The sequence below is a fragment of the Chroicocephalus ridibundus genome, chromosome 10 (assembly GCF_963924245.1).
Source record: "Chroicocephalus ridibundus chromosome 10, bChrRid1.1, whole genome shotgun sequence".
In the NCBI taxonomy this organism is placed as follows: Eukaryota; Metazoa; Chordata; class Aves; order Charadriiformes; family Laridae; genus Chroicocephalus; species Chroicocephalus ridibundus.
The window spans coordinates 22,328,702-22,342,523 of record NC_086293.1 but is presented as its reverse complement, the minus strand read 5'-3'; the positions used below and the strand labels follow the sequence as shown (position 1 = coordinate 22,342,523).

Here is a 13,822-nt window from a genome sequence, read left to right as displayed (position 1 = left end):
GCAACCTCATCCTGGGGTTTCTGCCGAGAGCCTGCGGGAAGGGAAGCGGGTCCTCCCTTTCATCAGCCGTTATTACTGATGTGAGAGCTGCAGTGAATGGGGCGGGAGGCGCCGGCAGCCCCTGGCAGTAGTTTCCCCCCCGCCCCCGCGGGCCCGGCCATTGCCCCCCGAGCGGCGGGCAGCCCCTGCGCCACCCGCGTAGCGCACGCTATTCGCCAAGGGGCGGTGCTACGCTACCGCGCCAGCGCCGGCACCGCTCCCTCGCCGCTCCCCGCCTGCGGGGACCCTGGGCGCCCCCTGGCGGCGGCGTGCGGACAGGCGGGGACACGGCGGGCGGGGAGCGGGGGCTCAACACAGCCACCCTGCAGCCCAAGGGTGCGACCCACCCGCTGCCCAGCAGCCAGCATCGCCCCTCTCTGCCCATGGCTAGGACCCCCAGCCTCCTCCTCCGCGGCGTCCCCGCCCCCCCGAGTCTCTGGAAAGGCAGCATTTGTCTTCTCAAACCCAGATTTGCGCCCCGTCCTCCACACGCCGCCTCTGGCTTTGCAGTCACCAAAGGCATTTTCAAGGTGCGGTGCCACGTGGACAGGCCATTTGAGGGTTGGTTCGAAGCGGGTTTTTTACCCAGGTCCTGTCTGCACTGGGAAGTACTAGAGTGGCAGCCCCAATCGCAGCCTAATTATCTGACACAGTTAAGCCAGCGCTGTTCCCTCCATCCAAAACATGCTCTGATCCTGTAACAAAATCCAGACCCACCCGAGCTGAAGCAGGTCTCCTCGAGTTGGGCAACATACCCGTTCCTTGCTCAGGCTCTACATTTTAACCCCACACATAGCAGATTTCTGCCATTAGCAGCCCACCAGCGCCTGTCTATGGCAGTTTCCAGTAAGCTTTAAAAACAGAGTTAAAAGCACTTTTTATAGTGATGAAGTGTCCTTGCTGCAATTTTTTTCATCTCTGTTACAACAATACGTGTCACATAGGAGTCTCGCCCCCTTACAAGACTCACAGACATTCTCCCGTTTTCTTCCAGCAGGTTTTCCTGTGTGCTGCCCGATGCTTCGTACAATTGCTGTCCACAGACAGTTTTCTCCATTAGTTTTTCTGAGTCTCATGGCCTAAGGCAGGAAGGAAAACAGATTTATTTTTTTTAAAACCCCGGAAGAAATCATTTTAAAGAAAGGTGAACATTGTAAGGGGGGCTACTGCAGATTCCTGAAGTAACTTGAGGAAACCCCAGGGGAGCAGCCCTTGAGCAGACGGTGCCTGTTAGCGCTGCCTCTGTGCGAAGGCGGAACATGTTTCCAGGGCAGCCCAACAAAGCGCAGGAGCTGAGCCCCCAGCCAGCCCCCCACCCGGCCCACCATTCCCCTGGAAATCACAGACGAGCCCCAGGCAAGAACCACAGCGTGTTTTGCTTGGCAGAGGCTCAGCCTGAGTTGTGCTGACTAGCTGAAAAATGAGGTTGTAAAAATAATGAAACTGGAAGGCTTCTTTTTTTTTTTTTTTTTTTTTTCTTTCCAGCTGCTTTTCGAGGGCCGTAGCAAGGCTAAGTAAACTCTGCCATCACTCAGCCCGGTCGTACCTGCGCTCTCGTGGCTGGGAACTGCAAAACCTCGCTCGGGATCGAACACAGAGAGAGAATTGTCCTCGACTTCCCGCTGGCAGCCAGAAGGCTGCCGTGATTTTACAGGCACAGGGTTAAACAGTGAAACACCAATAAAGGCTGAAGCACAGAGTTTTATCCCGGTCATCGTGACAGCCACATGCCTGTGCTTTTTTCGGGATCGCTGTTAGATTTGTACTAAAATCTCCAAACTAAGGTGTTGCCAGGATGACTTCTGCTACACATGCACAGCCCTGTTTAATATCTCCTGCCCCTGACCCGGGCTCCTCAGAGAGCAACGCATTATATCATGGTCCCTGTGTATTCCAGGTGCAAGCTCCCTGCTGGCATGAGGATCATATCGGGATAAATCCTGTTCCCTGCTGCTACAGCCTTCAGTGTGCTCCTGTGGTCACAGCCAACCCGCTCCTTCAGGAAAACAACTTCTCCTTTCCTCCTTGAGAACAAATTGCTCTGACAGATGACACGGCTCTGAGTTTGGCATCAGCCCTGTAAAAACAGAACAGCATAGGGTTTTTCCTGGGGTTCTGTGCATGGCTTATCCTGCCAGAGGCATTTATTAGAGCGCTCTCGTCCCTCGGCCCTGGCAGACGGCTGGGCTGGCACCGGCTCCACTGCGGCTGTTCCTCTCCCTCTGCTTGGTGTCCCTGAGCGTGACATGTTCTCTCCACAGCACGTCACCTGGAGCTAGGGCATTACGCCAGTGCCTGGATGGCAGCGGGGTCTGGTCACCGCTCTCATGCTGCTTCCCGACCCGCAGCTCTCTGGGGCATCACTGCTGGAGGGGAACATTCCCTGCAATGGAAGAATTAAAAAAAAAACCAAACCAAAACCCAACATATAAAGAGAGAAAAATAAGTGTCTCTGGACTCCTGGCTCTCACTGCTGCTTGGCACCGGCACTGGGTGGCCAGACCCACATGCAGCTACCTGGGACAATTCGGAGACAGTGGCTGGCACGGGCCCTGCAGCGCTCCTCGCCTGCAAAAACGGCCTCTCCCTGCTCAAACACTGCCCACGAGCTATCCATGAGCTTTCCCAGCCGTCATAGCCAGTGCACCCAGCCAAGAACCCTGCGGTCCCTGTGCCAGCCGTTAACTGAACCCATGCACGGAGGAACAACAGCCTGGCACCGGTGTGCACCCGCTCAGTGCAAGCTTAAAGGTCTGCACAACATGCCGGGAGACGGGTTGGCAGAGCCAAACTCATCCTTGAATAAGAAGCCTAAAGGCAGCAGCTTTTCAACCCAAAGATAAATTTAGGCTACATGGTAGGGCTGAAGTCTTGGAACAGACGCTGCGCAGGCTCGGCATGGCTCAACTATCACGATTAGAAATGGATCCGAACCCGGGGTTAGTATATAACAGCCTGATCCAGAGCTCGCCAGGGGCTGGGATGGGTCAGATGTTGAAACTCGCATTTGCCAGCAAGCTCACATCCAGGCTCTGGGCTGAACCCATCAGAGAGCAACCTTTGGCTTGGGATGTAACAACTGAAGCCCAATTATCTCCAGACACAAGGGGAACATGCATTTATTTCTTTCCCTCCCTTTGCCAGGAGAAATTGCCCTGAGGGAGAGAGGGGAAATAAAGGCTGGAGCTGTGCGTGTTATTAAAGATGCAGTCTGGAGTTCATTTATTCCCTGTGACACGGAGGCTGGGGTTGAAGGAGGGACAGTGACAGACACTCCTAGCAGAGGAACTTTCCACAGCAAAACCAACCCAGACAACTGGAGGGAGTCCCCAGAGGCAGCACTGCTGGGCTGCCTTAAATTAGAGCCGTCTGTTTCGCTCAGCCCTCCACGTTTTGCGGTTGTTTCTCCCTGAACCTGCCTACCCGGTTCCCGTGGCCCCATAGCCCAGCTCTTTGGAGGAGAGGGCCAAGATAAACATGCTTTTCCTGGAGAGCAGAGGGACCGGGAACATCTCCTTAGCTGGAAGGATGAGGCTAAGGCGGTGGACACCCACCCCTGCGACCATCTCCCGCTGTGCTGCTGGAAGGTAGCCCCGCTGTCGCCCAAAACAGCGAACAAACTACCCGCTTGTGCTAGGATATGCTCACGGGGCCAGCTGCCAGATTCACAGGTCTGGCGCCTAAATCAATCAAAGGGAAATCGAAGCCGTTTGCCAAGAAAATTTCCATGATAGGAACTCGGGGGGGAGACAGCGAGGGGAGAAACGGAAGGCCAGGTAAGAGGCGATGCTGTTTTGAACGCAGCACACCAGGAGACATCCCATTTTATTTAGCCTTTGCCAGGAGGCTGTTTGACTCCAGATCCAAACTCGCAACAAATTTAGGAAATCCCCTTCCAATACTTGGCAATCCCGGGCCAATTCAAAAAATTATCTTCGTGACTCATATTAAGATCTTAAAGAAGGGCTGAGTCCTGGATCGCATTATGCAAACATGAAAAGTCTGTTGTCCCACAGGGCTCACAGGCGAAAGCACCGCTCCGGCAATCACGGCAGACAACATCCGTTCCTCACTCTTATCTGCTTTAGATATTTGGGCATAAAGCATCAATCACCTCTTCTCCAGTCACGTGTTAAACCACTAACATTTTCCTTTCTCCAGCTCTCTTTGCCTATCTTAGTTCAGGGCTGGTTATTACCGTGCCCTGGCTGCCTGCAGCGCTCCTACTCTGGCATTGTTTCGCTGTCAATTATCAGCGGCTTTTAGCAGAAGAGCTGGATTCAGCTTAAAATCTACTTGTGCAAAACCTCGCCTCACAGAGCAACAGCACTCCCCATGCCGGCGAGACAAACCGTCCCAATTTGTGCCTCATTTTGTAAAGGAGACGCCGTAACCCCATCTCCAGTGCCACATCCCCGCGCCGCCCGTGCTGACTGCCCTTCTCCGCTGCCGGCCCGTGCCAGGTGCTACCACCAGGCTTTAAGCTTTTGGCCACTCGAAGCCACCGCTACCAGAGCCCTGACGAGAGCCGGCTTTGGCTAAAAACGAGGAGAAAACAGAGCCGCTTTGTGCAGCGGCTGGAGAGGAGACTTAAAAGCACGTGGATGCCTTAGGCGTCCCGGATTACTTGTTATAATTGCTTTTTGCTCTTTTGCAGGCCGCGCAGTGGTTCTCCACAGCGGGGCCGAGCGAGGGGCTACCGCCCCTCTGGCGCTTGGCTGGCCCCGAGGCCTGGTCAGGCCCGGGAGCCCAGCAGGGCCGCGGGCCCAGCCGCATCGCGGGAACCTCCGGCCCTGGGCGGCGGAACGCGGCGGGGGAGGGATGGTGGCAGCACCGGGGGAGGGAGGCGGCCACCCGGGGCTCTGGAGGGGCCGGGCCCGCCCCGACGCAGCCGCGCCTCCAGCCCGGCCTTTCTCCTCAGGCACTCGCGCGGCCGCCCTACCCTGCGGGGCGGGGGGGGGGGCCTCGAGAGCCACTGGGCGCCGCCATCGTGAGCCTCCTCCCCTGGTGGGCGCCGCCATCTTGTGCCCTCCCCGTAGAGCGCGGGCGCCGCCATCTTGTGCCCTCCCCGTGCCGTGTGTCGGCCATGGCGGGGCTGCTGTGCCGCCTGCTCCTCTGCCTGGCGGCTGCCGGGGCCGGAGTCGGTGCCGACCTGCTGCTGGAGGAGGCGCGGCGCTCCGTGGACCTCAGCACCCACCTGGCCAAGGTCTCGGCCGAGCTCAGCTTGGCCAACGCGGCGGGCGGCGCGGCCGCCTCCTCCTTCCTGCTGGCGCTGGAGCCCGGCCTGGAGCCCCGCCTGGCCTACCTGGGCGTGCAGGTGAGCGGGGGGCGGCGGGGGACGGAGCCCCGCTCCGGGGGGGGGGGGGGGACGCGGCTCGGCCCGGGGCGCTGCCCGGGCCCCGCCGCCCGTAAGGGACACGTAGGCAGAGCACCGCGCCCCCGCCGGGCCCGGCCGCCGCTTGCACCCCGCAGCGGTCGGGGAGAGGCTCCCCGCTGGCCGCATTGCTCCTCCACTGCCCCCGCAGCCCTGTAAATGATGAAGTTAGGGGTTTCTGTGGTTATACAGACCAAAGAGGGGGGGAGTAGCTGAGGTGGGGAAGTCTGGGAAGCGATGAGGGAGGCGGGAGAGATGCTAATTCACGTCGTTAGTGCTGTAAGGAGAGCCCCTCGGGCTCGTGTCCCCGGCTAGCGCAGGCCTGGGGCTGGGGGTCCAGCCTCTTACCCCACGGGACACACAAGAGGGCTCTGCTAATCCCAGGAGTATTTGCACCGATCTCCTTTTTTCTTGCTGGCCGAGTCAGGTTCCCGTGGCCTTCTGGCTCCCCAGCCCCTGCAGAGAACATACAAGAGAAATCACCAGAGCGGTTCACAGAGATTATCGTTTGCACAAGATACGGTGACTGTGCTGGTCTGGGAACCAGGCTAAGGGGAATGCCAGAGAGTGAGAGATCTGTTCTTGCGCACTGACCACACTGCAATTTGTATTAATGAAAAACATTCTAAAAGGGTTTGTTGGGGTTTTTTTTTTCCCCTTTAAATAAAGTAGTTCTCTACCAGTTTGTACTTTCTGTGGGGCATCCCGCTAAAAAGTGGATAGGGACTCCATGGAGTTTGCCCTGGAGATGTTAAGCCTTTTAAACAGCAGCACACTGATCAGTCTGTTGTTTTGGAACAGGTGAAGGGTGAGGAAGAGGAGGAGAACACCTTGGAAGTGAGAGAGACTAAAGTTAAGGGTAAAAGGTGAGTGTTACCCTCTAAGGTCAGTACCTAGAGTTGTGCATGGGGGTTCCAACATCACCCTCATGGTGGAGCAGAAATAGCACCCCAGTCCCACATACCTAGAGATCCTGGAGTCTTTTTTTTCCCCCGGAAGAGATCCACTCTGTACTCAGGCTCCATCCTGGGGTGCTACAGAGGCAGGGAACACAGTTCACACAAGCAGCCAAACCCAATTGCTGCAGCCCAAGAGGCCCCGGTAGAAGTCATTTCCCTCCCTCAGATGCTCTTTCCTTGGGAGATCACACACGCAGTTTTAGATCTCTGCACTGACCCCAGCACAAGCGGCACATACCTGCTTCTCACAGCCACCCATAGCTGCTAGTGAGAGGAGAGCCCTATGAGGGAGAGAATCACTCTCTTAAATGCAGCTCAGCTGCCTTCAGTGGGGGGCACAGCTGTGCTTAGTCTCTTGTACTCAGTGCCTTAAGTAATGCCCTGTTCCTGCATTAAAGGACATCAGGTAAGAGAAGCATTATAGCTATGGTCGTCCTCTTACCCATTGCTTCCTTTAGAGGTCTCAAATGATTGTCAGTGGTGATTACAGAGAGATTGTAAGTGCTCTTTGGCTGCGTCCCCAGAGCACCGCTCTTAGTCTACGGTGTGAGGAGTACCACAGTGTGCTGGATGCTGTGGCGCAGCATGGGCTGTTGCCCGCTGCAGGGAGAGCGGATGCTGTCTTTTGCCTGAGGCTCTGCACTGCCAAGCTTGGGATACTGTGCATACGCTGCAAGACTGGGCAGGCGGGTGCTTTCTGAGCCGTGAGCGCTGAGAAATAAAAGGTGCTTGTAAAGTGGGTCAAAAGCACGGTGCTGCTGGGTTTCAAGAGGACAGTAGCTGTCGAGTTCTGTTGCCAAGGTAGACCGTAGTTTGATATATTTGGAGATCCTGCTCTTGGGCCACCAGGCATGACTTGAAGTCCATTCATTTCTGTCATCACCTCGGTCCATCCGGTGCATCCTTACGGGTTTGGTGAAATCTCGATCCTTTCTGTAGAATCTCAGTACAAAACCATCCTCATATTCTGGCTGTTCTGTAGTTTCAGATCCTGTGGGTAAAAAGCTGAGAATCAGCAGAATTTGTGGGAACAGGTGCTTAAGATGTTGTGATTTTTCTTCTGGACACTTGCACATGCTTCCTCTGATTCGGGTCATTCTTGTTATCTGGAGAAGAATGGGAAAACCCCTGCTGAAATATCTTTTATAAATACAGAACTAGGGAGGGGAGTGTGTCACCATTCCCCTTCCAAAATGGGAGCCAAGTGTTTTTTTGAAGCAAAGGCTGTAATTGTGCCTGGACACAGTTTACCCTGCACTGCCTCCTGTCCTGCTTCCCCAGTCCAGAGTAAGCACCACCCTCTGGGACAAGGCATCTCTACGCCTTGGAGGAGCAAATAAAATATTGGCCCCAATCACACACACAATACACGTGATATATGGACCCCCATCCACAGGGTCATATTCAGGGGGTGGATCTGATTGCACTCTCAGGGAAGACCTCACATGACTTACCCATCTTCTCCCTTCCAGTGGAAAATTCTTCTCTGTGAAGCTGCCATCTCCTTTGGCACCAGGAGCCAAGGTCCGTGTTTCTGTTGAAATGGTTTTCACGCATGTCCTGCAGCCCTACCCCACCCACATCACCCAAAGTGAGAAGCAGTTCGTGGTCTTTGAAGGAAATCACTATTTCTACTCTCCATACTTCACCAAGACCCAAACAACCCGGGTCAAACTGGCCTCTAGGAATGTGGAGAGTTACACCAAGCTGGGCAACCCTTCTCGCACTGAAGACACGATTGAATATGGCCCCTTCAAGGACATTCCTCCATACAGCCAGGTAAACTGTGCAAAGAGGCTGTGGCTCTGCAGAGAGCATCTTGCAAACGTGGCACCTGCGTCTCAGAGGCTGGGGAGCGGGAAGCAGAAGCTTTTGTGTAAGAATCACAGGTCAAGCCTGAGTTAGCCCACGTGCAGGCTACGAACGTGTGTTCCAGCCAGGTGGTCGTGGTACAGACATTGGTGGCTGACCGTTGCTTGGTAGTCACAGAGCAAACCAAGCCAGTTTGTGCATCGTTCTGGCAGGGGTGTATTTGTAACTGGGAAGAATGCATCTTTAGCCTCCTCACCGTTAGAACTCAACCAGACACGCGGGGTGTGACCTGTGAGTACACCCCAGGTACCCAGTGCCCTGTGGGAACTGGACTGGGGTGGCTCAAACCTTCCCGTGCAGTCAGCTTCACCTCTGCAGAGCCTGTCAGGGAGGTTTCTCTGTGGGACATGGAGACAGGTAATTATGAGGGGAGGTTGCTCCTTACTTCAGTTCTAACAGTTTATCTTTTTTCCTTGTTAGGACACTCTGAAGGTGCACTATGAAAATAACAGTCCATTCCTGACCATCACCAGTATGACCCGAGTCATTGAGGTGTCTCACTGGGGGAACATTGCGGTTGAAGAGACGGTTGATTTAAAGCACACAGGAGCAGTGCTGAAAGGGCCTTTCTCCAGATACGACTACCAGCGACAGCCAGACAGCGGCATCTCTTCTGTCAAGTCTTTTAAGGTTGACATTTTGCCTTTTTTTTATTTTTTTTAAACTGTGGTTTTCCCCTTTCTTACATTACCAGAGGGGAAAAATAAAAATACAGTTTTCCCATAGTGGGAATAGGGAATATTAATAAGGGAATAAGGGAAGATAGCTTTTGGAGGTAGAATTAGGAGATTATATGCTTTGTTGCATCTGTTGGCCAAACAAACTGCATATACCAGGGCATGTAATGTTCCTCCACACTCCCACCCCTCCAACCTCAGGGACCTTCTAAAACACCCTTAGTCCCTGTGCTGACAGCTCTTCTTTCCATTTTCCACTGTGCAACGGCTGTTCGTTCTGTCCCCACCCTCTTATTTTCAGAGTTGCTTTCTCTGTCAGGTCCTCATCATGTTGAACAGTATTAATTGGAATCTCACCCATTCATTCCTTGCTCACAAAGCACTCAACATGAGTTAAAGCTGTGGCTCTGCTAGACAGATGTGAAAAATATTACGTGTTTCCATCTGAACCAAAACCTTTCTCGCTGCTTGAAGCCTCCAGGATTGATTGTTGTAATTCTCTAAGGTGGTGCAGCCAAACAGAAATTTCATTTTGCGAAGCGTAAAGCCAGCAAGCTCAGTGAGCTAGGGCAACGGGCTGGAGCGAAAAGGGAATTGCTGTCCTGGTGGGCACAACGAGATCTCTTGCTGCCTGGGATCTTTGGAACTGGGCTGGAGAAATCACATTCATTTAGAGGCCAAGTGCTTTTAGCGCTGGCAGCCACTTCTGTAGCCGATTGCTTAAAATAGCACAATTTTACCACTCAGTGCAACTGAATGGCCATTTCGTCATCTCCCACGTGGGAGCGCAGTTTCTCGATCCTTAACAGCCATTATTGGTTTTGCCAGTTTCACTGGGAATAGCTCCCAGGTGATGCGCTGACTGTTGCTTCTCTCCATACAGACCATTCTCCCAGCTGCTGCTCAGGACGTCTATTACCGAGATGAAATCGGAAACATCTCCACCAGCCACCTCCTTGTTCTGGATGACTCTGTGGAGATGGAGATCCGTCCCCGCTTCCCGCTTTTTGGGGGATGGAAAACCCATTACATCATTGGCTATAACCTGCCAAGCTACGAATACCTCTACAATCTCGGTGGGTGGCACAGGGGAAGGGAGTAAGAAGCCTTCTTCTCTGTGTTTAAAGGTGGTTGCTGTACAGTAAAGAACTCAAAGCTGCAGTACACTGCACCTTAGCAACAACAGTTCTAGAATATGCAAATCCACCTTCTTTTCTTTGCTTCCTTCAGGTTTTTGTAGACATCTGTTTAAAATATACTTGAGTGAGCTAGTGCCCCCTGCTGCACAATGTATCCATGCGAATTCTGCTCTTCTGTTAGCAGCTGAGCTTCAAGGTTGCCCCTTGTTCTTTGAGGAATTGTAACCGCCCTCTGGTCTGCACTCTCCTAGGTGATCAGTATGCCCTGAAAATGAGGTTTGTCGACCACGTGTTTGATGAGCAAGTGACAGACTCTCTGACTGTCAAGATCGTCCTGCCAGAAGGTGCCAAGTAAGTGTCGTTACTCCTGGCTTGTTACTGCAAACCATGCTGGGTTGGTGGCAATTCTCCAGCCTGCTCTACCAGCCTGAGGACACTGAAACAAAACCATGACTGTGCATGTGGAGAAGACCTTGAACGCAGCTTTGCTTCCTTTTAGAGTGTCATTTAAACTGCGTAATTGGCCTTGCGCTAGAGGCCACAGTTGGCCAGCCAAGTCCTAGGTTACATCATCTCAAACAGTGTAGAGTCATACAGGACTCTGGCTTTATCCACAGGAATATCCATGTGGACAGCCCGTATGAAATCAATCGTGCTTCAGATGAGCTTCACTACACTTACTTGGACACTTTTGGACGTCCAGTTATTGTGGCGCACAAGAACAACCTGGTGGAGCAGCACATCCAAGACATCGTGGTGAGTGTGGCACGTGTCTTTGCATGGTTTGCCTGAGCAGTTGCGCCTCCTCCAAATTCGGCGGCATGATCAAAACGCCGATATTGGGTTGTAGAAATAAATACCTGCTGGACAGCACAGCCAGTTCTGCCGCTGCCTGAGGAGAGTTCTCTCCCATAGCAATGCGGGTCATCGCTCAGTGTTCCAAACTTCTCTCCTAGGTTCATTACACCTTCAACAAAATCTTGATGCTGCAGGAGCCTCTCTTGGTGGTTGGAGCCTTTTACATCTTGTTCTTCACTGTGATAGTCTACGTGAGGCTGGATTTCTCCATCACTAAGGTGCAGTATGGTGAAGAGCCCGGTGGGAGTGTTAGTGGCTTACTCAGCTGATGGTTGGAGACTTTCAATACCAGTAATTCTCACTGAATTTTCCTGACGATTGAACATCTTACTGATGCTTACGGGGAGCCCTGTTTTTATGCTGTCTGAGCATTGATACTCCTGCAGGGCTTGAACTGGTGTGCCAAGGCTAACCCGAGGTTTGCCTTCTGGATGAAAAGGAATCCATCCCTGAGAAGCAGGGATGTCTCCAATTCTCCTCCTGCAACATTTTGTCTTTTTGTTAAGCTATGTGTTGGACTAGGCTGAGTGCTGAAAGGTGCTTGCCCTAGTCAGTACTTGCACCATTTACCTAATTACTGACAGTTGACTTAATTGCAAAGGGAGCAGTTTCTGTAACAGTCCTGTGACAGGTTGCAAGCATGGCTTGGTGCACATCAAAGATACGACTTCTTTGATCTTCCCATCTGTCCTCTTGCAGGACCCAGCTGCTGAAGCCAGGATGAAGGTTGCCTGCATCACAGAGCAAGTGCTTACTCTGGTGAACAAGAGACTTGGGCTGTACCGTCACTTTGATGAAGCAGTGAATAAATACAAGCAGTCACGGGACATCTCCACCCTGAACAGCGGCAAAAAGTCTTTGGAGACGGAGCACAAGGCCCTTACAAGTGAAATAGCCTCTCTGCAGTCTAAACTGAAGACAGAAGGTTCTGACTTATGTGATAAAGTAAGGCATTCTAATACTTTTTATTTAAGCTTTCCTACTCTGGGCTCTATGAAGTATTCTAGGTGAGTTTTAATCTGGGGTTTAGGTTCTGCAGCCTGTTGGTGGTTTTTTTTTTCCTCCTCTGAAAATGGCTCGGTCCCTGCCAGGGGGCCTGAAGATCAGTTTGTTCTTTTTGCAGTAATCTTGGTTATGCAGCCCTGTAAGTGCTGCTGGGGAACGGCTGCTTGTGCTGTTTCTTAAACAACCTTCGAACCAGCTGCATGGGTGCAGATTAATGCTTTTGTAACACAATCCTGCTGCTTCTCATTGAGCTCATGGCAGTGACACTTGGGCAAAAATGGAAACTATCAACACGTTATCAGTTCCGACTTTACTACTGACACCAGCCAAACCAGAATCTTCTCCGTATCTTTTTTTTTTTGTTGCTCATGTGAATTTGGCGCTGACAGAATTGTGGTAACACGATGCTCCTCAAGGGGTATTTCTCTATACCACGTTGAAAGCCGTGGCACAGTGAGCACACACCCACTAACCTTTCCTTCCTCCAGTGTATTTCAGCACTTACCTGGAACAGCCACTTGACCCCAAGCGAGGGACACATCAGTCTCTGATGTCCGTTCAGCCAACAGGCACCTTGCTTAATCTGTTATTAACTCAAAGAGTTGCTCTGTCGCTGCAGACCTGCTTCTCACACACCATTAACTGTAGGGACGCAGCTTCCAGCTGTCATAGTTGTGATTTAGCTTGAAGGCTTTAAAATCTGCCATTAGACACTCTTTAACAGTCACTGCACCTCTTTCCTGCCAGTATGGCTCCTGCGTCCTCGGAGTCCCTTTATCTGCACTACTTAATTATCCATTTGTGAGATATTTGTCACAACGTGATGCCAGAGAGAGGTGATCGCTCAGAAGGCAAAATTGAGGGATTGGAGGTGTTTCCACTTGGCACTGACTTCATTGTTTGCTTCAACTTTACCGTCTCTTCTATTCCAGTTTCACTGTAGGGATGGTTTTTTGTCTCCTCTAATATTCCCTTTATTTCTTACCCTGTAAGGTAAGTGAGATCCAGAAGCTCGACGGCCAAGTCAAGGAGCTCGTTCTGAAGTCCTCAGTTGAGGCTGAGCGCCTGGTAGCTGGCAAGCTCAAGAAGGACACGTACATCGAGAATGAGAAGATGCATTCCAACAAGCGCCAAGACCTGGTCACCAAAATTGACAACATCCTCGACGCGCTGTAACTCTGATTTAGTGACTGGGTGGAGGGGAGAGAGATGAAGGGAGGTGAGAAGCCTGGGAGTGGATACACTTTGAGCCAAAACTCCTTCCCAGCAAAATTGGGGGGAAAGTTGATGTGAAATGTCTGAAAGTATGTTTTGTTTTTAGATTTTTCTGGAGAGCCTGTCTGCTCAGCAGCATGTGCTGTGCAAGGGACCATGACATCATGCTGTTTGGCTGGGTAACAGGGTTTCTTTACCAGAGGTGAGACTCAGCCAGGTTATAAAACAGCCTCGTGCTTTCAGTTCTCCCTGTATAGATGTGTCCTGACTAAACGCACACAAATGGCCAGTCTGAGCACAGACACACTCATGGCAAATCTGAATGTTGCATCTCCAGAAAGAATAAAAAGACGCCTTTGTTCTACTTTGAAATAAAACCGCCACTGCCTCGCCTTTCCATGCTGTGCCAGGGTTGGGGGAGGCTGAGGCGCTGGTGCGGAGGGGCTGGGTGGCCCTGTCCTGCCCACGGCCAGGCAGTGCACTTCCCTGGGGAGCAGAGTTCAGCCCTGACCGCTCCTGCCAGCTGTGCGCCTTGAAGGCAGAGCTCTGCCACCCTGCAGAGCCCTGACCCAGGCGGAGGAGAAACCCAAGCCCTTGTTTACCAGAGTGGTTTGAAGCTCCTAATACATAAAGGGCCAGAAAACGGCAGCTGTGTGTCCCTGCGCTGCCTTTCTTGCTGATGCC

The 13,822-nt window shown here is 52.6% G+C and overlaps 1 protein-coding gene across 1 annotated transcript; it reads left to right on the top strand.

Moving 5' to 3' along the window:
• The first annotated feature begins 5,067 nt into the window (after nt 1-5,067).
• On the top strand, nt 5,068-13,520 carry RPN1 (ribophorin I). The gene is made up of 11 exons (XM_063348122.1): nt 5,068-5,356; nt 6,215-6,279; nt 7,845-8,151; nt 8,665-8,874; nt 9,805-9,997; nt 10,312-10,411; nt 10,678-10,816; nt 11,017-11,136; nt 11,618-11,863; nt 12,917-13,142; nt 13,245-13,520. The coding sequence occupies exons 1-10, from the start codon at nt 5,126-5,128 to the stop codon at nt 13,097-13,099; spliced, it is 1,794 nt and encodes a 597-aa protein (XP_063204192.1). The 5' UTR covers nt 5,068-5,125; the 3' UTR covers nt 13,100-13,142; nt 13,245-13,520.
• Nucleotides 13,521-13,822: the final 302 nt, after the last annotated feature.